This window comes from Chelonia mydas, chromosome 3, assembly GCF_015237465.2.
Source record: "Chelonia mydas isolate rCheMyd1 chromosome 3, rCheMyd1.pri.v2, whole genome shotgun sequence".
In the NCBI taxonomy this organism is placed as follows: Eukaryota; Metazoa; Chordata; order Testudines; family Cheloniidae; genus Chelonia; species Chelonia mydas.
The window spans coordinates 73,726,798-73,754,768 of NC_057851.1; the positions used below are offsets into that span (position 1 = coordinate 73,726,798).

A 27,971-nucleotide genomic window follows, 5' to 3' on the forward strand; every position below is an offset into this window, starting at 1 on the left:
ATATTAAGAACTTCAAACCCCAGATTTTTGAAAAGAAAAACAGATGTCCTGTTTGTTAAGTATAAATAACTCCGTACATTCAACCTCCACCACCACCCCTTTTTTTTTCTGACGCTGCATTAAATTTTATTTAAAGCTGGGTACATTTAAACTGTAAAAAGAGAGCGAGAGGGAGCCGAATATGTGGGTGACAAACCACTAAATCTTTTCCCTAGCGAAAGGGGGGGGGGGGAAGAAAAATCAGACGGGAACCCTTCATCGAGATGAAAGTGCTCCCTGGGTTTCCTCGCCAGCCTGGTGTGCGAGCCCTGGTCACTTGCAGCACTGAGCGGATTTAGCAGCCCTAGACCAAGAGGCAGGGAGAGACCGTGGAGCTAGGTCTGTTCCAAGCAACGAGCTTCCCTGTGGTGGGGCAGGGCCCCTTTTTATCCATGCGTTTCCACAAGGCCTTTCCCCTCCGTCGCGCCTAGCTCTGCACAGTTTAGAGCAGCCCCTGGGCTCACTTACGTGAGGACGTAGTTGACGCTGACTATGCAGTGCGGCCGCGAGGACCTGCTGTTGTGCACGATGGTGGCATAGCTCTGCACCCACACCCAGCCGCCGTGCTTGGCCAGGAAGCGGTAGTATTTGGTGGTCACCTGCCCTTTCACCAGCACTGCGGAAGATACAAAAGAAGGAAAGGGAGGGAAAGGAGCTCAGTGGAGTACTGCTGCCCCTTGCAATCCTCCCCCCGCTCCCCCCGAGAAGGGTTACCCACTCACTGAAAAAGCCCCCGTTGCTTTTGTTAGCCAGAGCTCAGATAAAGGGCTACAGCTCCTTCTCAAGGAGGCTGGCTCAGGGCAAACGGGTGCTTTAGTAAAGGCAAAAATATAGATCCGGAGAGAGGGAGAGCGAGTGTGTGTGTGTGAGAGAGAGAGAGAGAGAGATCCTGCGCCCACTGAAGCTAATGAGGCAGCTCCCACTGACATCAAAGGTGCAGGCTTAGCGCAGATAAATTCACGTCCGGACATTTCCGGATAACGGATCCCATCACTTATGTGTCTCCGGCCTAATCAATTCATGTCAGCACCGTTACAAAAACACAACGTTCACGGACTCTAAAGGAAGCTACATGCCACTAACTGTTTCACAATAATGAATAAAAATGCACGGTCCACTACTGGGGGGGGGATATTTTTTCTGATCTCTCTGTCATCAAGATTTTTAAAAGAATATTTAAAATGGGTTTTGCCTCTACCTGTGCCCGTTACATTTTCTGTAAATTGGAAGAAATCTTACAGGAAACTAATATCTTTTTCTTTCATTTCCCCCCGGGGATTCATGTCAGCGTGATACTGAAATAAAAATCGGATCTACGAATCGGAATACCACAGTTCCAAAGAAGTGTGTACATAGGAGTCGTGTGACAGTGTGGGGCCGGAGAAAGGGAGTCTGGCTTTTACTGGCACGCCGGTTTGGAGCTGAAAAAAATATCTGAGATTTGATCGGTTTCAGACTGAAATATCTGAGATGTGATCGGTTTCAGAGTAGCAGCCGTGTTCGTCTGTATCCGCAAAAAGAAAAGATTTGATCGTTTTAGTTCTTTCCTCATAACGGGTTGCTGGGGGAAAGCAGCGGTGAGTTAGAGACCCGCTGCAACTGCTCCTTGTGTATTACACTCCCCGCCCCCAGTCAGCCCCGATTTCGTCCTAGGTGTAAATCTAGCAAGTCCCGGTCTGGAGGGAGGAGGCGAACATCGGGCCCCAGAGGGGCTGCCGGGGCGGGGGGAGAAGGGTTACTCCCTGGTGCTTTAGGGAACGGGACTCCTTACGCAAATGGTGAGCGCAGCGCAAGTGGAAGGTGTCACAGCCATGGACGTGGTGGTAAAGGGTCTTCTCTATCAGGTCCTGCGGCTCGTAACCCGTCAGCTCGGCCACCCTGTGGAAGAGAGAGCCAGAGGCAGGCGCCAGTAAGTGAGCGGGCGGAGAGCGAAGCCTGACGGGGAGGCGCGGGGCTGGAGGCGGAGTTTAAAAAGCAGACCGGCTACCTGGAGTCTAAGAAGATGAGCTTCATGTCCAGGCTGGCCCGGAACATGAACATATTGCTGTGCAGCTTGATTTCCGTCACGGCGCTGGGCGGCAGCGAGTGGCCCACAGCGACCAAGCCGACGTTCTGGTAGCAGCCGTCGAAGGGGGACATGTCCAGGCTGTACTGGCGGATCTTCAGGTAGCCGCTGCAATGAATGACCTGCCAGGCACAAGACAGGGGCACGTCACGCCCTGCGTGCAGCAGGGCAACAGCTCGCGTTTGAAAACACACCTAGGCCACACGGGAGCGGGCGGGCACCTTACAGGCAGCCAGCACCCGGAATATCTACCGCCTACTGGAGAGTAGCGCTGGGTCGCGGGAATTTGCCTGATACCTTGGCCCTGGTGGAGGAACTGGACAGAGAGACGTTCTTTCCTCTACAGAGCAATTCAGCGTTCAGCACCTGCTTCAAAGCCCATCGAAGTCGGAGGGGCGAGGGGGGTGTTCCAGGGATTTAAATGGGGATTGGGATCAAGGCCTAGCTATGCTTTTATCATCCCTCTAAACATTGCAACAGTCAGAAGGACGGGGAAGTGTCAGGTTGTTCACAACTGATATTGGTAATTTTATACACACAAGATGTATGTGAGTGCAGATTAGGTGCGTGTATATAGGTATATAAATATGTGTACGGCGTTCATTACATGGATGTGTATCAGACAGCATATATGTTATGGATATGTATGTGGATATAGATTTACACACATTCATAGTACCTATATTTTGATGTTATAATCATGCTTTATTATAACGCCTTTTTTCTGCAGGCACTCAAAGCGGTGTATGTGCATTAATGAATTTAGTCTCACAATCATTATTCTTCCCCATTTTGCGGACGAGAAGGCTGACGCAAAGAGAGATGCTGGGAGGCAAACGTCACATAAGATGTCTGTGAGACACAGAACCCAGGAGTCCTGAGCAGAGGTATATAAAACTAAGACTAGGAGGAGCTATGTAACAGGGCCTTAGTCTAGGAGAACTTCACCTAATTTGAAGAGTCTTTACAAACTTTTCTAAAAGTCCAGCCAAGTTCGCCCCAAGGTTTGCAATGGGTCAGCTTACCGTTTCCACAGCAACACGGGAACTTCCGTGGTTTTTGCTTGGTTTCTACTACAAACTCTGGCAAAACTTGGGGGGATTCGGCTGAGTTTGGCTTTGTGGCCTGTGTTCATTTATCTGCAACCCGAAGAGAAACTTCTGGGCCTGAACAGGAAACCCACACTTCAAAAAACGTCCTGCCAGCTGAAACCGCTCAAATGGGCTGAGGTCTCATTCTGACTGCTGGTCCCCTGCTTTCACACCGCAAAGACCCAGCAGCCTAGCCAAGCACGGGCACATCCACATAGTCAGGGATTCTCTAGCATGCACTTCCCAGCCTTCTGAGCAGGAACCGCTGGTGACTCCTGTCCATGTCCACGCACCTTGTAGCCCCCGCAGGTCAGCCCCGCATTCCTTTTAGCCAAGACGCACTTCATCCTTAGGAAAAAGGAGCGCTCGATCTCGTATTCTAAGGGAAAAGGCAGAGGCACCGGTGAGAAAAGGGCAGGGGGACCTGGTGGCACCTGATGGCTTCGCTTCCCCTGCAGAGCCCACACCCGCACAAGCGCGGAGGCCAAGCCGGGAGAGGGAATGTACTTTACCCTGCACGAAGTGAGAGTGGTAGGGCTGGTGAGCTGTGAGCACCGCGGTCATCTCATCGTGATCAGCAGGGTGGATGTATTCGTAAATGCTATTTCCAGTCAGCTCTACCTGTGAAGGAAGAGGAGGGTTTCAACTTTCTCGCCATCGACATAGCGTGCGTGTGTAGCCGGCGCTGGATGTGGGGCCATCTGCTGCCGTGGTCCAGCTCTATAAACACACAGACAATTACAGTGTCCTGGCTTTGTCTGGGTTCACACCACCTCCGGTTGAGGCAAATAGCTTAGAGGCAGCTGCACATCTCCTATGGAAAATACAGGGATATAGACGGGGGATTATGCCCTGTCACACGCACGCATAAGCCGTTAGTGGGTAACCTGTCCACTTACCTGTGATAAACCCAGATGAACGGAGGCCGTCTCTGAAATGTACATGATCTTGCCGTCTGGAGCCACAACAAATATGAAACCATCCAAGGTCTATGAGGGAAAGAAGACACCAGATATCTGTGAACTAGGTGTACCTGGGACTGATTAAGCAGATCGGGGATTCCAGCCTGGCTTTCACTACTAAAAGAGTTGGAGGGTGGGAGGAAGCTGGAACATCCTTTCAGTAGATCCGCTTAAAAGGGGCAGGATATGAACATAACGCACCTCAAAACAGGGGACCTGTTTGAAATGGTTCTGTAACGAAATGTGACAATAAATCAACCTAAGACTCCAAAGCAGCAAGAATAGAAGCTCCCAGCCTGTAGGGCTCCCAGCCTCGGCTTTGCTGACCGTTCCCCCTGGAGAAATACTGAACACTTCCACCCCCCACCTACGATTTCAGTAGAGATTTTAACTCTTACATATTTGATTAAGAGACTTCAGCGAGCAAGGGGCGATCTAAAACTCTCCACAATGTAAATAAAGTTTGAAACGGACAGAACTATTTAAAAGGCCTGTTAAGATTAGATAGATAGATGGATGGATAGATGTTAATAAGTGTTATTTGTATGCACTGTGAGAAGAACAGGCCTCTGTTTATTAGAGGCGGGTATAAAATGCTACAAGACCCCACAGTACCACATGCCTGAATAGCTAAGATTATAAACACTAATATTCCTTTGTTAATCCTTTAGGCCACAGCGAGTTTTCAATTGTGTCGTAGCTGAATTAAGGTTTTCTGTGTCTTCAATTAATCAACGTTTATTCTAACTACCATGGGATCAAGGCTTTCTAAGCTTTTATATGTGCTCCTCCAAATAGCCCCCTGAATCCCCTCTACGGTTTCTCCCACTTTTCTTTTCACCTTGCACCACTTTAAAGACGCGTCTTTGCGCTCACCAGATTGCTCAGAACAAGAAAACTACGTTCACAAATCTTGTCAACTTGCTGACTGACAAGGCTGTTGAGATTAGGGACCAAATCAACCCACCACTTTCTACTTCGGACACGTAGAATGGCCACCTGCAAGTTGAGCTGCGCTGCGCAACCCACAGTACCGTGTGAGAAGCGAAGGATCGTGACAGATAAATTCCGCCACAGTTCTGGACTCTCCTTTTGTGAAGCACGTGAACAGTTAAAGATTAGACAAGGGAATAATTAAAAGCTCAGAATATGGTACGATCTCTTTAATCATTAATACCAAATGGCTCGCGTTTCCAGGCCAGTACCTGCAAAAGATGGGATCCCAGTTCCCGTCCAACATTATCCAAAGGGCTGGTTCGACTAGTGTGGCCCCAGGCTTCGCCAAGTCCTGTTTATTTAAGACACACAAAAATTAAGGTGAGACGACAAGATACAAATTCTCATTGGCCTGTCAGGGCTGGTTGATTTGATTTTCTTTGTTTTAGTTTCAAACACTTTAAAACGTTTTCTAATAGCTGAATAAACGCAAATAATTCCCTGGTTGATTGTTTTAAAATGTTATTTCCTGTTTGGGGGGATATCTATGCTGGTATCATAAACAAGTAAAGTTCATTAATAAGAACTGAGTGAATTCAACTAAGCCAGGAACCGCTCCAGATAAAACGTTATTCGACCTGGACAATGGCTTCTAGAAAGTTGCTTCCTGGAAGAAAAGGTAGTACAATATCTTTGCTTCTGACCTCACTGAAAAATGACAGAACATCACTGCGAGGTATCCAAATGAGACCAAAAAAGAAATATTTAATTTCAACAGAATGATGCGATTAACCGGACGTGAATACACTTCAGAATGATTTAAATGTTATAAAGCCAATGAAATACAACATTGATGTCATTCAGTATTATTCGATTAGACAAAAGGATCACTCAGGTCTGTGAGTATTTTATTTAGTGTGTTTGCCGACTCTCCCAGAAACTAATGCTTTGTATTGTTTGCGCACAACCTCCCAAGAAATTAACAAACTGAATATGTAAACCAGGCTATATATTGAGAGGGCTTTAAAATGTAACCCTGGCCATCAAGATCACTTTCTGATTTGATCAGCGATCTGGTGTAAATCCCGAAGAAGGCCCCGATCCTTCATTCCTCACCTATCTATCGACTTCAATAGGAGCTTTTGGGTGCGCCGGGAATGCAAGATCGGACCCCTGCAGTGCATTTTATTAAAAAGTATTTCCACCTTAGCATATGCCAAGCCCACGAAAAGTAATCTACCTTTCCCGACGTCTTCCCGCAGCTGCAGTGTCACGACAGCACTAAGACACGCCAGGCAGTGCATAAATGTACTTCCGAAGCGGTTGGAGTTACTCACTAACCAAGGTACCAGCTCTCTCTTCCCAATCAAACCCTCTTCCCCACAACATACAAGGCCCTCTCTCTCCCACTGAAGGAATGACCTCTCTTCACCGTGAATGATCTGCTTCCAGATACTCTAGTTGGATTCGACAAGGAATCTCCCCGGACGTGGCTAACGTTTCAGTTTGTGCTGGTTTTCCTATATGCAAAGGGCCGGATGGAACGGACTGTGCCGGAGTTAAAAGGCATTACCCATAAACAGTTTAACAATGCTGTTGCTGAAATAATTTCAACTTGGTGATTAAAACCTTTTATGCTTACTCCATTAAACAAGGCTTAGCGTGACCCCCCCCCCCCCCAAAAAAAAGTGATTGATGGCAACGCAGAGCAAATCGCCACAAGGCGAACACGGGGTCCAAGCAGGGACAGCCTCCCGCAAAATTAGCCCTTTACAAACTCCTTGTGGCTTGTTTTTCTTTTATTCAGATGCAAACAAACAAGGGATGGGAATGGAGGCGATGTGGAGCAGATAACTCCCCCTCAGTATTGACCGGGCTCACTTGGGTGTTTACACGTCTAAATAAAGCTAACGATTTCTCCACCGCTATTCAAACACTGAAGCGCCCACTCTAAGGCCGTGCATTCTCGGTCTCTCTCTCTCTCTCTCTCTAGCCATCCCTTCCTCCATTTCTCCTCTCCATCCCTGCTTCAACGGGCCAGAGCTATTAGCAGCCCCAGCCCCTCCTTGCTCACCATCTCTCTCCTACCCCCTTCTCAGTTCTCCACAAGATTCTCTCTCCTTAAATTCCTGCTTCTTCCTCTTCTGTTTACATCCCTCCCCTCTTCAGCATGCCAGCATCTCTCTTCTCCTTTCTGCCTCTACGCTATTCTCTCCTCCTCTGCAAACGGGGTACTACCCCTCCTCTCCTCAATTCTCCCTAGGCCAGGGGCCTCAATAGACTGCCTTCCCCCCGCCCCCCCAATACGTACATCTCTGTCTCTATCCCTTGATCCTTCAACTCGCCAAATGCCGGCCGGCAGCAGAGTCCCTGGGATTAGTTCCTCCTGCTCAACAGCAGGTACCCAGTGACTTTCCAGAGCCCCGGGGTAAAGGGTTATGGGAGAAGTCCGCACCTTGAGCGCTTCTATAATAACTGACAATTGTGCTGCCCCCGAATGCAATCATCCCCTCTCCCCGTTAGACAGCAAGCGAACCGCAGACACAGCTGACTTCTAACCCTTGTGACTCCCCAAATGCCGTAGTACACGATTTCATTCATGAGACGGTGGCGGGGAAGATACTGTTTGAGAGCATACAAACTGCGGAAAGCGTCTGATCAAATTAACAGGCACCACATTCCCTCTTGAAATTAGCAAGCACTAACATCAAACCCTGCAAAGGCTGCATCGTTTCCAGAGAAAGACCGAAAATTCCTCTATGAAATTTTGATTCAGTACATGTTCAGGAGTTTTGGTTTGGTTGTGCTTAACAATAAAGCCCACTAAAGTGAGACAAAAGCACCACTCCGCATAAAATGTCCTACCCGGAGAACCAGGAAGACGGATTTCTGTATTTAACACAGCGGCTGAACTCCTTGCGTAAAGTTCGAAGTTGTTTATTAAGCCGAGTTAACGGATCTAATTATTCTGGTCCTAAAAGGGAAAATATCCCTACCCTTGCGGGTTAATGAATAGCCCATCTACATTACAGGTTAACTTTTTTTCAGGACACTTTTTTTTTTCCACGGAGCATTGCACTCCTTTTTTTATGTGTCAGGTGGAAACCTTTCGCTGTTCAGCTGTGTCTAAGTTAATGTTTTATAATTAAATGTTTTCACTTGTCTACCTGAACCGGCTTTTCGAAACCCTACCACATGAGACAGCTCTTTGTATTTTCCAGATGTTTCAGTGCTTTCAAGTTAGAGACTTTTTTTATTCACTGACAAATCCTTCCCGTCAGCCCCCCCGCCCCCATCGCTATCCTGATGCCCTTTAAAATTCTGTTTCTAAAAGGGTTGCGCAGAAAAAAATCTTCATTGATGTAACTTTTTTAAAAAAAAAAAAATCTGGCTCTCTATTCGTTTTAACACCCAAGTTCCTTTTAGCGAGGGGGGTAAACTGTGATTTCTTGCACTTGACCTACCGCAGAAAATTCTACAAATCCTTTGATTGTCTATTTAAAACAAAACAAGGAAATCAGTTTCCCTTTTGCTTCAGGATTACACTGGAAACAAGATCTAAAGATTCTCTTGTAATCTGGAGAGGCGAACAGAATAATAGGTTTGGAATAGAAACAAGCAGCTTTGTGAGGGGACGGATAACTAAAGCGTTTTTAGGCAAAGGATTTTCCCAGCTAAAGTGGCCAAAGACAAAGCAAAACATAATCTATTCTGGACGATTTCCAAGATATGCCACATTAACCTTAGTAGATAAAATTTGCTTTCCTCCCCGAGCCCCCCACCTTTGTCAAAGTCTGGTTTATCATATTTACATAAGTAGCCTTAGAAGGGATGTATCTATTATGGATCTAAGGCGCTAGCTGGCTCACATTTCATTTGAAAAATCTAGGCGAAGTTTTACTGTTGCTTTATACCTGATGCATTGTATTAAAATACCCCCTGACCCGTGGATTACCTCAATGGACTGGCTGCATGGGCTTTGTAATTTCCTGAAAATGAGATTTCGATTTATAAAACAAGAAACCAATTAGTAACCAAATGAGGCGAAGTAGATCCACTAAAATTGACCTAATCCCACAGGCACCATTTAAGCCAGTTCTTGGCGAATGAATGATGAGCCACAGTCTAGCGTGGGCTCAAGGCATCATCCAGCTGTGTTATTGCAAGCAGCAAAAATAAATTGATCGAGCTTTTCTTTCGGAATGAATTTTCTACTCTTGACAAAATATAGATTATAGCCCCTACATAACAGCCTCCTCCACTCGAGGTTATTTCTTATAAGAAGATAAACAATTTAGGCTACAAGGAAGTGCCCATCTCTAGGAGAGAGCAGAAGGCATTCTAGCCAGCCTGGAATGTTGCTTCGGCTATTAAACCAGTTTCAGCGCTTTGCAGGCATATATCATAGGACACTGCCATATTTGGGACTGAGGACGCTGACTCATTCTTTATTTTAATAACTTCTCTGTGGAAATGCATTTAAACTTTCACACATTAAAGGCCACAGAAAACGTTTCTCTGCCTTTCCTGGTGTCAGTGTATTAGCCACATCAGATGAATCATAAGGGACCTTTCTGGGCTTTAAGAGGTTTCATTCCCATCCCCCAGACCTCTGGAATTCACACGGACACCTCCTTCCTCAACGCTTTAAGAAACAACAGCTTTGATCTAACTATATTCACCCCCGCCATTCGATTGATTCAGTCCTTACTAGCAACCAGGGGCAAAACTGGGCTGATAGATAGTTTCTGCCCAATGGCATTTTGGCTGCCATATACACGAGCGCTTATTTGCCATCCAAGGGCGAAGCCCCCAGGCAACGATGGCAAAGGAATGGAAGAAGATATCCCTTCCAATTGTTTCTAATTAGATCTAGGAAAAAATAAAATCAACTAATTAAACCGGGAGAGGGGAAGGAAGAATGAGATTCCAAAAGGCACATCCATCTCTTTTGCACTGGAAGATCTGCTAGGCCGGGAAGCTCTGTGCGCATCTGTAGCTCTGAAGCAGCCACTACCTTCTTCCCCTTCCTTTGTTTGGGAGTAGTGACGAGGGGCTGGCTGGAGATGCAAGCCCTTATCTGCTTTGTTTTCACTTGCTGGCTTTGGAAATAATCATTTCCCCAATAAACTCTGGGTCAGACAATCCGTATTCAGCGGAGAGAAAAACAAAACAACAAACTTCGCGCTCCAGTTCGGAAATCACTTTCAGAAGTGCAGTAAAAACAATGGTTAAGATGTGACTAGGGGTTGTGAATGCTTCAGTTTTGAAGGTTCCCATTTTCAGACACCTGAAAGGAGTTTTGTTTTCAGAGGAGTGGTGCTGGTCACTACCGGAAAAATTAGACGCCTTTTTGCTATGCACTTTATCCTCGTTTACACTAAACTTTGTAAAAGTGTTTGGCCTTTGGTGGGGAATGCATTTCCAGGCTGCCCTCTAGAAGTCTATAATGTTGAATACAAAATTAAGCAATGCCAGCACAACCGTCCTCATGAAAAAAAAAAAGTGCACTAAATATATGTTTAGTGAGATGTGGGGGCCTACAGCCAGATAAATAAAGCAGCGATATGTTAAATCTATTTAAAATACGACCAAGATTACAATTCGAATAGAAAAAACATGAGATTATTTTATAGCATTGGGCCCCGATTCTGCTTTCTTGAAATCAGCAGGCGCTTTTGCCTCAGTCACGTCTTGATTCTGGTGCTCTGTACTGTCTACTGAACAAAATATATCCATCTACCCCTCCAACCCTGGACCAGATCTTGCACCGCCTACCCAACAAACGTCTCATGGAGTTAAATAGGGAGTTTTGCCTAAGTAAAGGCTACAGAATAGGACCCATCTATCCTGTGGTCCTTACTCCGGTAAAATATATAAAATCAATGGACTCTCCCCTGACCTCAAAAGGATTGCTTTTTTCATAGAAGTGTAGGACTGGAAGGGACCTCAGTAGGTCATTTTTGCCTGGGGAAGGACTGCAAAGCAGGCCCAACAAAGCGATATGATGTAATTAAATGAACATTTTAATAAGGAGGAGAGCACAGCACACCTGAATTCGATTTGTGCTGTTCTCTTTGGACACCTAATGTTCTTGCTTCGGAGTTGTTTCCCTCTGCAAACCTGACGGGCACACGCACTCACGTACCCAGAGGAATTAAATGACACAGGCAGCCATTATAAGTGAAGCTCTAGCTCGAGGGTATCCCCAGTTGTCTGCTGTTTGGCATCCGGAGTCTCAGCGTCTTTGCAGTGGGACCCTACAAATGGGTGCGAAAGCCTGTGTGCGAAGAGGCACCAGGGAGGAGGAAGAAGGCTGCCCTAGGGGCCCGGAAGCCCAGGGACGGAGCAAAGTGCGTGGCCCACCCCTGTAAGCAGCAGCACCTGCCTTTCCCCATATGTTGCCTCCGTGCAGCCGGCCAGGTGAAGCCCCTCACAAAGCTGTACGAGTGCACAGGCATCTCGCCCCATCGTCCGTACGCCGCTCGTAAAGCGGCACCTTTCGTCCTTCCTGATAGCCCCACGCGCAGGTGGTTACTTTCTTCTCTCTCTTACTGCAGTTTCTTTGGGGGAAGACCAGCTAACCAGAGGGTCATTTCTTCCACTCTCAAAGATCAAACCCCACCCGCCCTAGTCACTGCGAAACAAAAAAGGCACAGGGTGTTGCATGCGGGAACCAACCCGAGTCTATTAACCGTTTAATTGGTTTACTATCCGTGGCCTGTTTTGCTACCTCCTAGCACATAGCCCTGCCATGGATGATTTCTTAGTTAATCCTACAGGCACTAATCAACGGTAACTAAAATCCCAGACCTTTGAGACTGCGAGGAAGCATCAATTCCTCCTTGGAGGGTCCAGATGAAATGAAATAAAGTATTTTTTTTTTAAAAAAATTGCTGCTCATTTCAGAGTGTCTGCGGATGCCATTACCAAAGATTTCTAACAATTTATTAGCCCGGTAAACCAAAAGCGTTCATTTGAAACAAAGATTTAGTTAAAAGAAAAGGAGGACTTGGGGCACCTTAGAGACTAACACATTTATTTGAGCATAAGCTTTCGTGGGCTAAAACCCACTTCATCAGATGCATTCGATGGAGTGACCTGCAGCTCACAAAAGCTTATGCTCAAATAAATGTGTTAGTCTCTAAGGTGCCGCAAGTCCTCCTGTTCTTTTTGCGGATACAGACTAACACGGCTGCTACTCTGAAAGATGTAGTTAATATCCATGTTTATTCCCTAAAGAAATATTGCCTACAGACGCATCACTGCTAGGGGAACGACAGGGAAATGCTGCCGGCGCTGCTTCACTACACAACAAAATACCAGCATTTTGCTTCTAACACACACAAGGCAATGTAATGACACTTTACAATGTAAGCCAGGCTCTGCAATGCCAAACTAAAACGGCAGCCACAATTTTTGAATTTCATGAAGATCGGCATTATAAAATAATCCAAATCAAAGTTTCCTCCCCTCCCCCCACAGGTAACTATCCTGACCACGATTGTACCAAGTCACTATTTCACATATGAATACTGAAAAGCATCCGCCAAGTTTTATTTCAAACCAATTTTTATTAGCAAAAGAGCGGGTCTGTTGCTGAAGAAAATATGATTTCACCATTGATCTGATATGCGCTTTCTGGCACATAAATCTGCTTTTGCGACTGTTATGCAAGAAGTTTAGTTCTGCACCTCACATTTTAAGTCCACATCAAAACTAGAATTAAACACAGAGAGGCAGCGTGGAGAGTAAACTGCAGCTTAAAGGCTTTTAAATGAGAAAAACTTCTGTAAGAAAATAAACACTGAAACCTAATGCTCAATCATTTCCCCTAGCAGCAAGAAAAACAGCATTAAATCACCTATCCACGTGGGAAACGGATTTTTTTTCGGTTAGTCTTTTAGCCCCTAAAATAAAACAAGAGTAAGGATTTCAGTATTGAAATGCTAGCCATTATTATTCTGCAAAGTTTGATTTAAACAGTGCCCTTTGCTTGAGTCTGGGAATTTAAGCGCCTTTCCGTATAGGCTACCTACAAATGTATAGCAATTTTCGTGATCGTTTTTCTAAACTATTTTCGCAACGAGACATTAGCATGGGCTTATCAAAATATGTTAAACTACTAGTTCTTTCTCTACGCAATATATATGTGGCTACATGTACCCGGGGAAAAAGATTCAAGGAAATTTTTTGAGTTATTTGCCACACGGGGGGTGTTTGCTCCTTACAATTTTCTGAAGCTGTATTAGACTCGGCGTTTCAACTCTTTAATGGTAAATCGCGATTTCAGGGCCATATCTTGTCGTCGGTTTGTTTTTAAAAGCAGAACTCCCTACTGAATTCAACATGGAGTTATGCTCAAAAATTGATGGCACGGTACGGCCCCTTAGTGATTTACCAGAAGTGCAGGCCTTCCAAAAGTTAGCTGGCCACTGAAAGCTCCTGTTTGTCTTCTCCATGGAGGTTTAACTCCCTGGACCAAAAGGATGCAAGTTGACCAAGCCGCTGTTTTCAACTATAACAGAGTTCCCCCTTGAGAGGTTTAATTTACAGCAGACTTGTGAAGGGGAAAACGGGAAATGTTAAGTATTTTAACCGAGCTTTTTTTCCACTGGTATTGAAGAATTCAATTGGATCTTAAACATGAACCAAGGAGGATAATTATACAATTCATCTAAAAATCTTTGCTTACTGAAATGGAACGTTCGCTCTTTCTTACATTAGGGACGTTGAGTTGTATTCAATATACAATTATTCCTATTTTTCAAATATTTTTCAGACTGCACCAGGATCACTCTATCCTTATCCATCCACCCACTCCCTTTATTTTAGTCGTAAAACAATTTCCTTCTTAAAATAATGAATCCAAAATGTCTCTGCATACCGATTATATAAAAGCTGTTTAAAAGGAATTATACCCAGAAAGACGTTCACACACTATGTGTCTGTCTATGCACAGCTCTGTGCCTGCGCAGATAGTATCTATATCTTTCTTCATATAACCACTTCACTCCGTTCACATATTATCACGGCCCAGATAAATTTGAATTCATTGTTTTAAGAGGGAAATTGTTTTAGTAGTTGCACAAGAGCTGTTAGTTAGATACAGGTAAAGTTATTCCAACCAGACACTTAAATAATAGGTTTGTGACGTAGAAAGCCTTGAGATGACACGTTATTTCGCTATCTTCCTCAGCCTCTTATCCGTAGGCTTTAGTCAGTAACCTGTCTCGCTCCCAAAGGTTTGTAGGCTTTCCCTTCCCGGGGAAAATATGACGAGAAGGTTCCCACCTTTAAATATACCCCCTCTCTGTACCTTTCCACCTCCTTCAGGAACTCCTTTGCTTCTGATACATACTTTATTTGCCTCCCTGTACCCACATCCCACCGTTAATTTCACACTCTTGTCTTTGCTGGCGAGGCCGACCGACCCCGAGATTTCCCCCTAAACATAGAAAATGTCCTAAAATAGTCCCTCCGCTCCGAATTTAGACGGATCCTTTCAGGCTGGGAAGGGTGGACCCACCACTCCTCACTGATGGCCTGGCAGAACTCACCAGTGGCTTCTCTCTGCCCAAGGGCCGGTGAGTTTCGAGGTCATCAATACATTGGGAAATAAACGATGTACCCGGAGTCAGGGCCCCGCTTCTACACCTGCATAGACACGCGTGGAGTTGGAGGTAGGAGCAGACTCGATTCCGTATTCATCTCCCCAGAAACGAGCAGCGTCCAGTGCCACAGTGCCTGGGCGTGACTGCGGGTCTGCCCTTCTCGCGCACTCGCGCAGAACCAGTGGAAAATACGCAGGCAGGGCAATATATCCTGCGTGGCTCTGGCTGCAGAAACAAGCACCGCTCCTACGACGCGCGCGTTTGCGCTGCTGTTTCGGTGGCTTTGTGTCTGCCCCACGCAGACAGAGGGGCAAATAGAGAGGGGCGGGGGGGGGACATATGCCTTGTGGCTCTGTCTACAACAATCAAGCCCTCGCAACGGGCTTGTGCTCGTTTCTGTCTCTCTCTCCTACACAATATCCGCGCTCTTCGAGAACTGCACTGGAAAGAACTTCGGTCCCTGCTTCCTTATTATAATTTTAACTTGCAGTTTGCCTTTAATTAGGCTCCGAGGGGTTTGCTACCTTAAAAGCCTCATTTAGCCTCCTCCCTGGTCTCTCTGCACAAATTGGCATATGTTTTGGACAGCAGCAGCTCTGGTTCTGGTGCACTTTGCCACACAATTCCCTAGTGCATTCAAACATTCGGCTTTGGCACTGAGGGACTGGGATCAGCTATTCTTCTCTTCCCATGATTACTCACAGCCTACAAGAAACACCATATGCTTCTTCTGATCAAACAACCAGCTACAGAGGCACCAATAATTGACGAGACCTGCTCGAAATCACGCAGAAAGGTAGCCTACTGAGACTGCAGGAGTTGACAAATCATTGCTAATAATCCTTTTAGGAACATCACGGCCATCAGAGTTTGCAATAGCTTTGTTTTTATAAGGTACGCGTTGACAGTATAAAGGACAACTCGATCACTTTTTAAACAGAAGGCAGCCTCGTCTAATGATATTCAAGCCGGCAAATCACAGCCACAATAGGAATGTGCAGTTTCATTTATTTTGTTACCTTTCAGGTGCTACAGCTTTGATTCATCTCCTCGCTTGGTTTCAAGTTATTAGGAGATGGATTTTATTGTTTAAGGAAATTACTTCAAGATGCAATAGATTAGAAGTTACTGTCAAGGTTGTTCCCCCCCCCCCCCCTCCTCGCCCCCTTCAAAAAAGCAGTTATAAACAATCTGACAGAAAATTTTTAAAATCTTCCCTTATCCAAATATAGATATCACCCCTCACGTATTTATACTAAAAGTATAAATTTAATAACGCACTACTTCAACCAGACTTTTAAAAATGCAAAGACTAATCTATTGCCTTACTTTTCCCATCTCCTGATAGAAACATAGACTCGATCAAATAGCCAGTCTTCCTTTGTAAAACACAATATCCTGGGAGCTGTTCAAGCTGTATATGGGATTCATGTAATTTATTCGATTGGAAGAATTTCCCGTTTCATAGTTTTCTCTTCCACATACAGGATACTCCATTCAGGAGACTCCACATAAAATATTCTTACAGGCTTTTGCACTTATTTTTCTCTCACATTAAAAGAAATAGATTCAAGATACAAGGGAACTTTGTATAGTCCCTCTTTACCGATGAATAGTCCCTCTTAACTTTCCCTGGTGTTTGTTTTGCTTGGCAGCGGATCTTGACATTTTAAACATTAACTTTAAATCCTAGACTCGGTTAACGGCATGACTTTTAAAAGTATATAAGAATTCCGAACCCTGTTTTTACTAGACAAGCGAGACTGATCCTTCTTCCATTGATATCAACGTAAAGTTTGCCATTGACTTCAATGGGAATAGGATCAGGCCCAAACTTGGACCCTATTTTCATAGTGTTACAGGGATTTTCAATTCTACTGAGGGTAGAACTTCTATTAAATATTTCGGAGACCATTTAACCTCACCAAACCGTCCTAATGACTTTCAGACCAGGAGACACCACATTCATAATGCAATCAAGGTTTGTTTGGATTTGTTATTTATTTGTATAGCGTTGTACCTGTAAACTGTGGTTCAGTTCTTGAACTAAGGCTTTAGGACTTAGCATAGACTTATGTAAATATTTACCCATATATTAACTCCCCTTCATATAGCTATAAAATATGGGTGGATTGCCCTTTTTTGTTATACACGTGCTTCGCAAGGGATGCAGATCTTACATAGTAGGAAAGAAAAAGTCATGTTTGTTTTAGTAGAATACGCAGCTGAGCTCAGTATCTTGAAGTGTTGACAAAAGCACTGTTGGTCCCCAACCAAACATGTCCCAAATGTACTGAAGTGAAGTGAAAGTATTTACGGCAGAGAAAAGGGACAACACAGGACACCTTCCTTCAGGAATTATACACTGCCAGATGAAATTAACATAAGAGTAAACGATCATCTGTACTGGTATTAGAATGGAGGCAAATATTCATTTTCAGTAAAGTCACCTACCTTCAGGAAAAACCACCCTCATTTTTAAATAGCTGGTGGTGAGTCTGATTATTGAGGCTTTATCCAGCTGAGAGGTGATAGCGGAGGGCAAAGGCAGTAATTTAGCCAGTTCATAAAATTCACTGTTTTCTTTCTCCCGTCTAGTCCGGGCAGCATTTTTTGACTTCTCTTTCATTGTGTTTTTTCCCCCCTTCTTTCTTACAATTTAAGCTCCCCAGATTCATCCAAAGAGGGGGAAAGCTTTCAATTACAATTCATCTTCCAGAAGCATCAAACATTGTTTTTGAATGCAGCGGGTTATTCTTCTAAATCTTTAAATGGTATAAAAAAAGATTCAAGACCAGGAGTGATAATTTTAAAAAAATATTCACTTAAAAATAACATTAACAATGCAAATGGATAGAAAAAGGTCCAGTGCAGCTCAGAGAATCCCAGTAACTGCGGAGAGAACTAAATGCCTGCACCACACAGCAAGCAAATCAAGGTATTCTGTCCTTTTCTTCTACTCAATGCTGCAAACATAGCTTCTCGAAAAAGAGACATAATCCTCTCTTTTTTTCCCCGCTGTCAATCCGATGCCCAAAATGATTGGCCTCCGGCTCCTTCAGTGGGTAACAGGTACCGGTTACTTCCCTCGTGCCACTGTGAAGACAACAGCATTCCTGGGATGAGAGATCTGTTACACAGTGCCACAAGTAACCATGTTATTACACCTTAAATAAATCATCAAGAAACAGCCTCTTACGAGTTGCATTTTCTCAACTGGGCCCACAATGGAAAGTGTATTTTTGCATCTCTGGGTGAGTGGCGGCTGAGAATGAGTAGAAAAAATAAATGTTCGTCTATTCTCCACCCACATTTCGGCTGCACGGACAAACATTTTATGACCAAAATGAAGTTACAGGTTTTTATTTAAAGAATAGGGAAATTCTGCCCTCTTTTCATAGCAAAGTAAACTAGATTGTTTCCTTCTTCCTCTTTAAGTATTAGTGCCCGGACTGCAGAACAGAAGCCCTTAATACATTACTACACCCATTGAAACGTGCAAACAGTTCAAATCCCAACGCATTTGTACTTTTTCCATGTGTTCTCTCAATTCATCTTTGTGTGAGCCGGAGTCTAATTTCTAAATCAACCCTACAACCCGTGAATTAAAGTTACATTTTTAGATTTTCTGGACGCCTGCTATCCCCCCGTCCTGCCTAGGAATTCAGGTAACAACAGCATATTAAACAAAGAGCGACACAGTGTCCAACTAGACCCGGCGCACAGTCAGAACTAGCCAAAAAGCGATCACACAAGGGGGAAGCAAAGCAAAATTAGACAGACCCGAATGATTTCTCCCTTGCACAGGTAACATTGCCACTGGTCTGTGAGGCTGATCGTCTTTTACCTACCTTCAGTCCCTGCACCCGGCAGTCTGCGGAAAGCTCTCTCACGGTGAGGAGCCCAACTCTTTAATTGAAATCATTAATAGCAGCAGAGGGAAAGTTGGCTTCTCTCACGGCTTCTCACGCCGATGGGTAGACAGATACTGCTTCCTTCCCATCCCCTTTATGTGGTTTCAGACTCTCCCTTCCCAGTCATGGCTCTGAAGCTGATATTAATGAAGAAGCCCTAATTTGAGGCTGGGAAATGCCTAATAACTTCTTTATAGCTAAAAGGCTTTTAGCACAACTTCATTTCTCTCCCTGCCTCGGCCGAGCCCTCCCCGAGTGCCACTCATAGGCCCACCTCGCCTCCTATTGGTCCCAGTCTCCCAAAGGTCGGTCTCCCACTGGCTGAGAGGCAGGGTGACGCCGCCGCGTTCCGGACACACCCCCCTTTCCCCTTGTGCCGGGCTGTGTCTGCAGCGTCCGGCCTCTGACCTCCAGGCTCCCGGCTCCCCTAAGGAGCGGGTGCTGGGAAAGGCGAGTCGCCGCGGCTGGGACACCGGCCGGCGGCGGGGACGGCGTGCTCGGGACAGGATGTTTCGCTGCGGCTCCCAGCCTGTGCGGTCCAGCCCGGGGCGAGGCGATGCTCCAGTCCTAGGGCGGGAGCAGTCACCGCTGACCACCTCCACTGCAAGCGGCGAGGTCTCCCTGTTGAGCTCTCTCAGCAGCAGCCCGTAGGAAAGGAGCACTCCGGCTCCAGCGGCTTGGTTCCTATTGTGTATGATGCGGATCAGTGTTTCAAACCACTTTTCTTCTCGCGAGCAGCCGTGTTTGGTGGGAGAGGGAAATAAGTGCAGCGGGCATGTTACCTTTTCACCGCCCAAACTGAGACCCAGCAGAGCCCAGAGCTGTCAGGCTCGGTGGCACCATGCACTGAGGCTGGGGGAGAAGCACCGGTGAGGGAGGGCTCCTCGATACACCCCCTGCAGAAGCCCTCATCACGAGGATTAGACACTTTAAAACTACCTGAAAGTGAATTCACATCATGGGGGCGTCCCCTCCTAGTGAGTGAAAACTGGGAGAACTTGGTAACTTCTTTGAAAAAGCCGGGCAGCTCTCCCTGTTCATTCCTGGGGGAGGGGAGAGTCATTGGGGATTTGGATATAGTTCGTTCAAACCACACGCATGTGAAAACTCTTTTTTTTAAAAAAAATAAACGCTAAAGATCAGTCGAGGAATTTAATGAAGACAATTATTTCTTTTAAATTAAATTACAGCGAACAATTTGCTGTTTACGCAAACCATTTCCAAAAAGAAACGATTATGTTTTCGAACGAACGAAAGTGTTTGCAAAATACCCCCCAGAATACATAAACCACTTCAAGTCTCCACAGTGCCTTTTCGTCTTCTAGGTGCTGACTACTGGTCGCTGCTGAGCGCATTAAACCGCCCTTTGACGAAAAGCTTTCCCTCTATCCATTTTGGTAAATAAAGTGGACATAATAGTAGAAAGAAAAAGAACAGACTCTCATTTGAGTAGCTAGACGTTTTCTTCCATCAAAGAAATGTACCCTCTTAGTTTCCATTTTTCTTTTGAAAAAAAATTTTTTTTGGGGGGGGGGGTCTATTACAGCAACACATTGCTGAACGAACACAAACTCAATACATCCAGTGGAGGTAGGGATTTGACAAACAGACGCACGTTTTAAAGGGCTCGCTGCTGGGGGGGTGGGAGGAGGGAGAAAATACCAGATTTTAAACATTTACCTCCCCTGTTGCTATGACCGAGCGTTCAAATGTTTGCTAAAAAATACTGACATCTGCCTCCGGGTTTCCATTTGAGGGCAATAAACTTGCAGAATGACACTGACATTTCTTGGAGGCTATTTAGACATCTGGGCAACAACTGGATTAGCATTGCCAGGTATCCCGTGAGTTATGTCAGCTTGAACCGCATAAAGCTCCTTTCATGCCACCTCTGGTTCTGAAAAAGATTCTGGTGGTCACAATTTTGCAGATTTAAACGGGGAAATCACGGGCACCCATCCTAGACAATTGCAGATAGCATCAGCGTTTACAGTAACGCACACATACATTAGTTTACCAAAGTACACAGGACCCAGTCTCTTATTTACAATGGCTGTCGATGTGGGTGTGGGGGGGGGGGGAATTTTGATAAAAGCCCAAGTACTGAGAGTAGATGAGTCCTAAACATGCTCATTCTTGTTTCTTTTTTATTTTTTTTTTAAATAAATGCTATGGTAGATAAAGTATAAGTTAGAAAAAGGAGCAGCCTATAAAGGATATTTATTCAGCTGTCAGAGTACAGTAACAGGACCCGCAGTAGACAAGAACAACATTTCTAATAATTTTTTCTAACAGATTTCAGTCAGTCACCTAATTGTTTGAAAATCAGGAAATTTGGGCTATTTTTACATAAATATTTTGATTAAAAATAAGCTGTGCCCTAAGTGACTTTTTTCTGTTGACACCAGTGCCTGTAGGGTTGGTATACAGAGAAATCCAATACTTCGTCTACAATTACAAAATTAGCATGTAGGTCTGCAAATCAATGGAAAGCCCGATGTCACGGTGGGCTAAGCAAGGCTCTTCTAGTGTCCCAGTGAAGCTGATTTGTCCAAGAAGGGAGCGGGTTATTTTGTTTAATAAACAGAGCGAATGCATCGCTGTACCACAGTAAATCCTCAGCATGCAACTCCTTGGGACACAGTTTGCAAAAGGGAGAGGGCATGAACACTTGAAGACACACCTGTGAGCCTAAGTTTCGAAGCCCGAGGAAGGGGAAAGAGACAGGTTATTAAACACATCCAGCTCTCTTTCCGGTTCACCGTAAGCCTCGCCACGCGCCCTGTGCACTGCCCCGGGAGGGCAGGCGCGCCGTCCATTGGCACAAGGGTGGTCACGGTCAGTGTAAAAGCGGGGCTCCAGTACAGCCTGCTCTTGCCGTCAGTTCCTGCGCAGACACCAGGGGGTAAAATGATTGCTGGGCAAACTCCACAGCGGAGCCTACACTGGGAAATTAGCCAGCGAGGGGAAAGTTGAACGAGCAGGTTGTGGGTCCTAGTTTGCGGTTCAATGCGGCGCTCGCTGTGAAAGGGAACATTTTAAGAGGGGCTTGCGGGAAACGAACAGGCTCGTTTCCCAATCAGGCAAAAACTTGTGCACCCAGGCATCATAACGCGCAGTGTACCCTGCATCACCGTAGATACAATGCCACAGAAATCAGAGCTGGACGTGAGCCTGCAGGGCAGGACTGTTCCATAACCAGCCGGTTCTCTAGTGCTTGGATTGGCTTGTGAAGTAGGGAACCGTGTTGCAGCGCCAAAAGGACCAAGAGGGCACTTTTTAATGCAAAGGAAAAGTCTTTTAAACGTTCTGAAATGGCTGGTACTTTTTGTTTGTTTCTGGCGACTCACAGGCATAGGGATTTTGAGGGAACCGCTCTGGCCAGTCCCAGGGTTGCTTAAAGAAATAGCCTCTGGTACCTGTGGCCGAATTTTGAGCTCCCAAAGCGCTGGTCAAGGAATGCGGAACCCGCCCTTGTCTGGTCCTAGAGCACTGAAGACATTGCCCTGAATCTACGCTGTTTTTAATGAGATAAGGACACGTTTCCTTTCTCTGAGCGGCATCACCTCAGGGACCCTTGTATAAGTGCGCTTGTCTGAAAACCTCGGCACATATGGCAATGGAAAGTCTAGTTTTATGAGACCCATAATTTATAGACGACGCATGCACCAGAACTAACAGATACCCTTAGGAACGCCTTATATTATGTGTGTTTTCATACATGTCTCATTCAAGACTGTACTGAAATAAATATACCTAGTGAATGCACTTTGATCCGCTCAGAAGCAATTAACGTGTTTAACTGATCTGGGCTTTTTTCCCCTTCTGGTCTAGGTACGTATCCCTCCTTCTCAGCTGATGGTAGCTTGTCCAGCCAAGTAGGAAAGCGAGAAAGCGGATTCTCTTTAACAACGCAGGTAACAGTTGATAGACACTAGAAAGCTAGCCTGTAGCGCTAGGTGATTCTGTAAGTATCACTTAAAATAATTACAGGACTATTGTGAAATTAGATTAACTACTATAAACATGGTCCGGCATTTTTGTCACCTTATTAAATAATATTTAGGCTATATATGCCCTTCAAAAAAACAATCAACCAAACAAAAAATCCCACTACGCCGTTATGGGGTATTTCTCTTAACCGTGTTAAGCCCCTGGCTTTTGTTTCTTCTTTAGCATCAACGTAACAAGATTGTTTACATTCATGTTTCCCCCGAGTCAATTATTCTTAGCGCTAATCTGTTTAATCCTCTATTGGTAATCAAATTCTATACATTTGATTGTTGTACTGGGTAAGGGCGGTAACAGAAAATCTATTTTATGTTAGTACAAATTACACACCCACGCACTTTCATCTCTCTGTGTTTACACTTACATCTCTGTCTGTTTGACTCTAAGACCAAGGCAGAAGCTGAAACACTCCTAGCAGAGAGTACTTGAATAAAGTTACTGCTACAAACCTTCTAGACAGTATCCCCTTCCCCTCTCTATCTCACTCTCCAGACATTTTGTTGCTTTACATACACTTCTGCGTTTTGTACCAATTTGTGGACATTCTCTCTCTCTCTGTTGAACAGATGCCCAAACTAGAAGGTGACGACATTTAAAGTAATGTTTCACTGCCTACCACTGCAGTCAGATTCTTGTCTGTGCACTCAGAGAAAGTCTGTAGCCGGAGGTGATTGTTTGGTCCCGAGAGTTCTTGTCTTCCTTACACAGAGTGAGATTCTTCAGTTAAATACTAGATAATTCTTGCTTGGGTGGATTTTAGGAATTAAACCAAGTTATATGTATAGATGCACACACGTGAGAAATCCACCTCTCTTCAGTGTACATTCCCTTTATTTAGATTACCGATGACCTCTCCCCTTTAGCCCTTCCTGGCGCTATTTAGCTCTCCTTGTAGAGGTGTTTATTTCCGGATGGCCAATGGCTTGTGTCCTTCTTTGCGATTTATGTCCCTCTTCCTAAAAATGAACTAGCCCGGGATGCTGAGCAACGGGTCTGATGACCATTTCGCTCTCTCTCCTTTAAAATTAAAACAAACAAACAAAAACTGCCTTGCGGTTATTCTTCATGAACATTTCGAGATCCTGTTCCAGAGCCTTCCAGTGAGCGTGATGCCGAATTCCTATACCATGTGCTGTCTGCACAGTGTACTCTACATGGAAAGAAAACACGGTTCCCCAAAGCTGCTATAGAGAACAGTTGACGGATCCCCTGAAGTATTTAGAGGGAGTGGTTGGGAGAAGCGAAATTTAAAGGCACGTGCAGAAATCCAGGGGCTGTACACTTTTTCTGAGCATGCAAAATTCCCCAAAGTTAGTACCGGCCGAGCCACGTGCATACCCTTATTTTTACATTGTAAACACATAGATACGATGTATATGATTTCCCTGCACTGTGTTCCCTCCAAGGTTTGAACGACTGAAGCGCAGAGCACATAAAGGACACACAAGTGCCTTTTGTGCCGCGAGCTTCTCTCCAACAGTGACAGCGATCGCTCCCTGCACACACACAAACGCGTCACTTTCATAAACTCCGGGTTGCGGTCCCAGTTAGCGCTCCTCTAGCCTGGAGAGCGGCTGGGAGGACGCTAATGAGGTGGGAAGAGTGGCCTGCACTGCTTTCACTTTTGGTAAAATGGGATTTTGGTGCTAATTAGCCGGCAGCCAAGGGAGGACCAGGAGAAATCAGATCTGGTGGGGGGAGCAGCGCTTGCCGGAAGACTGGACTCCACATTTCCACGCAGAGGGAGAGTCAGTTAAATGGAGAAAGGGGAACAAAATGAACGCGGAGTAAATACGATAATTACTCCTCTGGCGACGCCTGATTGATGTTAATAGCGTATAATTTTGAGCCACTTGGAAGCAAAATATTTTAATCACATGCGACAGGGTCAAAGCTGCAGGGGAGCTGCCGCGTGACAAGTGTCCCCCAAAACCCAGCTGTGGCTGCTGTTTTCTTGGGGAGCAGATATTAGAATCAATTTGTGATTGGGGACAGATACTGTTACAGCACTTACAATGATACTACTGGCAAGGAGGGTGGGATTGGGTTTTTGGGGTGTTGGGGGGGATATATAGCCAGAAAAGGGATACCCCTGTGAGTAACAGGACCTTTTTCCCTTCCTTGCCACTGATGTCTGTCTAGAGCAGAAGTGGCCAACCTGTGTGTCTTCAGAGGTTAATATGCAGCTCCTTGCATAGGTGCTGACTCTGGGGCTGGAGCTGTAGACACCAACTTTCCAATGTGCCAGGGGCTGCTCACTGCTCAACCCCGGCTCTGCCACAGACCCTGCCCCCACTCCACCCCTTCCCCCAAAGCCCCTGCCCCTTCCCTGAATGTCCTGTACCCTCCCTCCTCCCCCTAACCCCCAGAGCCTTCTGCTCATGCAAAACAGCTGATCACAGCAGGCCAGAGACATGGGGGGGAGGGGGAAGGTGCTGAGGGCTGGAGGGGGGGCAGCTGACATATTACTGTGGCTCTTTGGCAATGTATATCGGTAAATTCTGGCTCCTTCTCAGGCTCAGGTTGGCCACCCTTGGGCTAGAGGCTCCATTTCCATATACAATCCCTGCTGCCAATCTTTCCTTGTAGCTGCCTTCTCATCTCAGTTCTCTTGGGAAGGCCCCTACTTTCATCCCAAGCCAAATTCTACTGGAGGCCCCATTTGGCTGCCCTCAAGGTGGCCATGGGGCCATGCTGGTAGGAGAGAGGGCACTGGCCTTTAGGCACGGCAGCTCAGCGGTTTGTGGCTGTCCTCTCAAGAAGAGGAGGCAACCCAGATCACATGACCACTTTGGGGCTGGGCCTTGCTGTTTGGCGCATGCCCAAACTGAAGGAATACAGCGGCTAGCTTCAGAGACCTGACTCGTCTCACTTATTGCCCATGAACATTACAGGGAGAAGGAACAAGTCACTTTGCTGGGGAACATGTTTCCCTCCAGGCCTGGGCTCCTTACCAAGCTCCAGATCCAATTGCCCGCTAGAGCAAGCTCCTTTCATTCATATGTATCAGTACAACTGCAGCCATACATCAGCTTTGCTCCTGGGCCTGGCCTTTCCCAATGAAATCTCCTTTCCCAGGGCCTGACTCTCATTAGCAAATAAATTATTACATTAGCTGGGGACTCTGCAGGGAGGGAATCTGTCAGCAGAAGTCTGTGTAAATTTCAGCACCCCAAAGAGTAATGTGTAAAAGCAGGCACAGCTCCAGGGGTGGTTCTTGTGATCCAGCCAATAATTAGAGTTCACCAATAGCCACATTATGCTAGAGTATTTCCGTATTCCAACAAATAAGAGCAGCCTACATGGAATGGGGGCAAGTATAAACACATGCCATTTTAGATTAATTCAGTAACACCAAGTACACTTTCTCCCCCACCCTGCCCCAGAAAATTCCTTCTTCCAAAATCACCACCTCAGAAAAACAAATCTTGTACAAAAGGTTGTCAAGTGAGGTGTCTATGAAAAGGTTATGATTTGCTGGTTATGATTATGCTATCTGTATGCATGTATCATTTTTGTATTCGAAGTTATGAATATTGGCTCTATACCTGGATTTCAAATGTTTGCTCCTGGGGTAACGCCCAGGAAGTAGTTAGCCAGCACATCTTGGAGGGACTATTCAAACTGAGTGGCCCCTCAAAAGAACATTTAATTCACAATGGACCATGGGAGATGCCCATATACACTTAATGGAATTTCCTGCTGTGACTGAGTGAAATTGACCATGAACATGTGACTTGTCTATGTGACTCCAAATGCTATCTGGTCACCTGTGATTCTCCACTTGCTGTGTTGAGGTTTTTGTTTGAAACAATGGGTTTCCCTCCACATGGCAGAGGATATAAAAGGCCCTGGAAACCCCTCCATTTTGCCTCTATCCTGTTCCAGCCTTTTTTTTTTGCCCAAGCCTCTGGACTATGAACTTATACTAATGGGAGCATTCTAACCAAGGAAGTAATAGAATCATAGAAGATTAGGGTTGGAAGAGACCTGAGGAGGTCATCTAGTCCAACCTCCTGCTCAAAGTAGGACCAACACCAACTAAATCATCCCAGCCAGGGCTTTGTCAAGGTGAGCCTTAAACAGCTAGAAGGATGGAGATTCCACCACCTCTCTAGATAACCCATTCCAGTGCTTCATCACCCTCCTAGTGAAATAGTGTTTCCTATTGAGGACCTTCTAATGACTTAGAAGCAACCAGAGACTTATCAAGCCAGCAGTTTATTCCATCACTGCTACAAGCCTGAACCAAGAACTTTGCAATTACTGTATGTATTTTATCTCTCATCTTTCTCTTTCTTTCTATGAATAAACCTTTAGATTTTAGATACTAAAGGATTGGCATCAGAGTGATTTTTGGGTAAGATCTAAGTTATATATTGACCTGGGTGTGTGGATGGTCCCTTGGGATCAGAAGAACCTTTTGTTTGATGAGACTGGTTGTAAAAAACCACTCACTTTTAAATCCAGTGTTTTCAGTGGTAATATGAGGACTGGAATGCCCAAGGAAACTGCTTTTATGACTTCTTCGTGTTAGGCAGTGTGGTAAAACAGACATTTACTTTTGTTGCTGGTTTGGTATATCTTAAGGAAGAATAACCACCAGTTTTGGGTTTTGTTTGCCCTCTTTCTCAGCAGTTTGTCCTGAGTTTGGCATTCTCAGTTGTGACCTACTGAGGCACAGTTCTAAGACCTAATTAGCATCAGAGTCCCATGTGCTAAGTACTATATAGAGCAGCCACTTTGTCTTTGGCTGTGCTGTTTGTGACTGAGTAGCCCTATTTTATAGGTAGCCCACTGTTTCAATGTGTTATGCATTCGCTGCTAAAGTCTGGTTCACAGGGGCAACAGCTTACTCTACAGCCAGCTAATGTAGTTAATCCAGTAGCTCAAGTGATAGCATGTGGTGCTGAGGGTTCAGGATGCAGACCCTGTTGAGGATACATTATTAGGGTAGAGGGGTATGTTACAATTGCACAGGATATAATTGATCTTTCCTTTAAACCCCACCATGGAAATTACATTTAGCCGCCCCCCCCCCCACGCACACACACATTAAAACAATGTTGTTTGGGTTGCACAGCCAAATAAGGAAATATCCAGTATTAAGGTTGCTCATGCAATTATGCAGTAGGCTACAGTGTGTAACTACATGATAACATACTACCTTTTTTGCCCCCCACAGGACCCCTGCCCCATTCAGTACCCAGGATGGCTGGTGCTCAGGCAATGAGGCAGCTGTTCAATACTTCTGTTCATCTGCATCATTCAGTGTGTGGCTTTATGCCTTATTTAGTGGAGTGACTGCTGCTGAGCAGCTGCACAAGGGCCAGTCACTT

General features: G+C 45.4%; 1 protein-coding gene across 4 annotated transcripts in view; it reads right to left on the reverse strand.

Moving 5' to 3' along the window:
- SIM1 (SIM bHLH transcription factor 1) overlaps window positions 1-18,903 on the reverse strand; it is a 64,415-nt gene extending 45,512 nt beyond the window's left edge. Inside the window, exons 1-9 of one of the 4 annotated variants that reach the window (XM_037894523.2) lie at window positions 18,559-18,903; window positions 17,162-17,803; window positions 5,363-5,445; window positions 4,095-4,184; window positions 3,708-3,816; window positions 3,489-3,574; window positions 2,027-2,226; window positions 1,811-1,917; window positions 508-655 (exon numbers count right to left, since the gene is read on the reverse strand). In XM_037894523.2, the coding sequence (XP_037750451.1) occupies window positions 508-655; window positions 1,811-1,917; window positions 2,027-2,226; window positions 3,489-3,574; window positions 3,708-3,816; window positions 4,095-4,184; window positions 5,363-5,445; window positions 17,162-17,336 (998 nt within the window). In that variant the 5' untranslated portion in view covers window positions 17,337-17,803; window positions 18,559-18,903. Of the gene's footprint in view, window positions 1-507; window positions 656-1,810; window positions 1,918-2,026; window positions 2,227-3,488; window positions 3,575-3,707; window positions 3,817-4,094; window positions 4,185-5,362; window positions 5,446-6,209; window positions 6,229-6,333; window positions 6,859-14,653; window positions 14,952-17,161; window positions 17,804-18,558 lie in introns of those variants that run through there. The other 3 variants (XM_037894525.2, XM_037894524.2, XM_043542701.1) reach the window with 3 other exon arrangements.
- Between the last annotated feature and the right edge of the window lie 9,068 nt (window positions 18,904-27,971).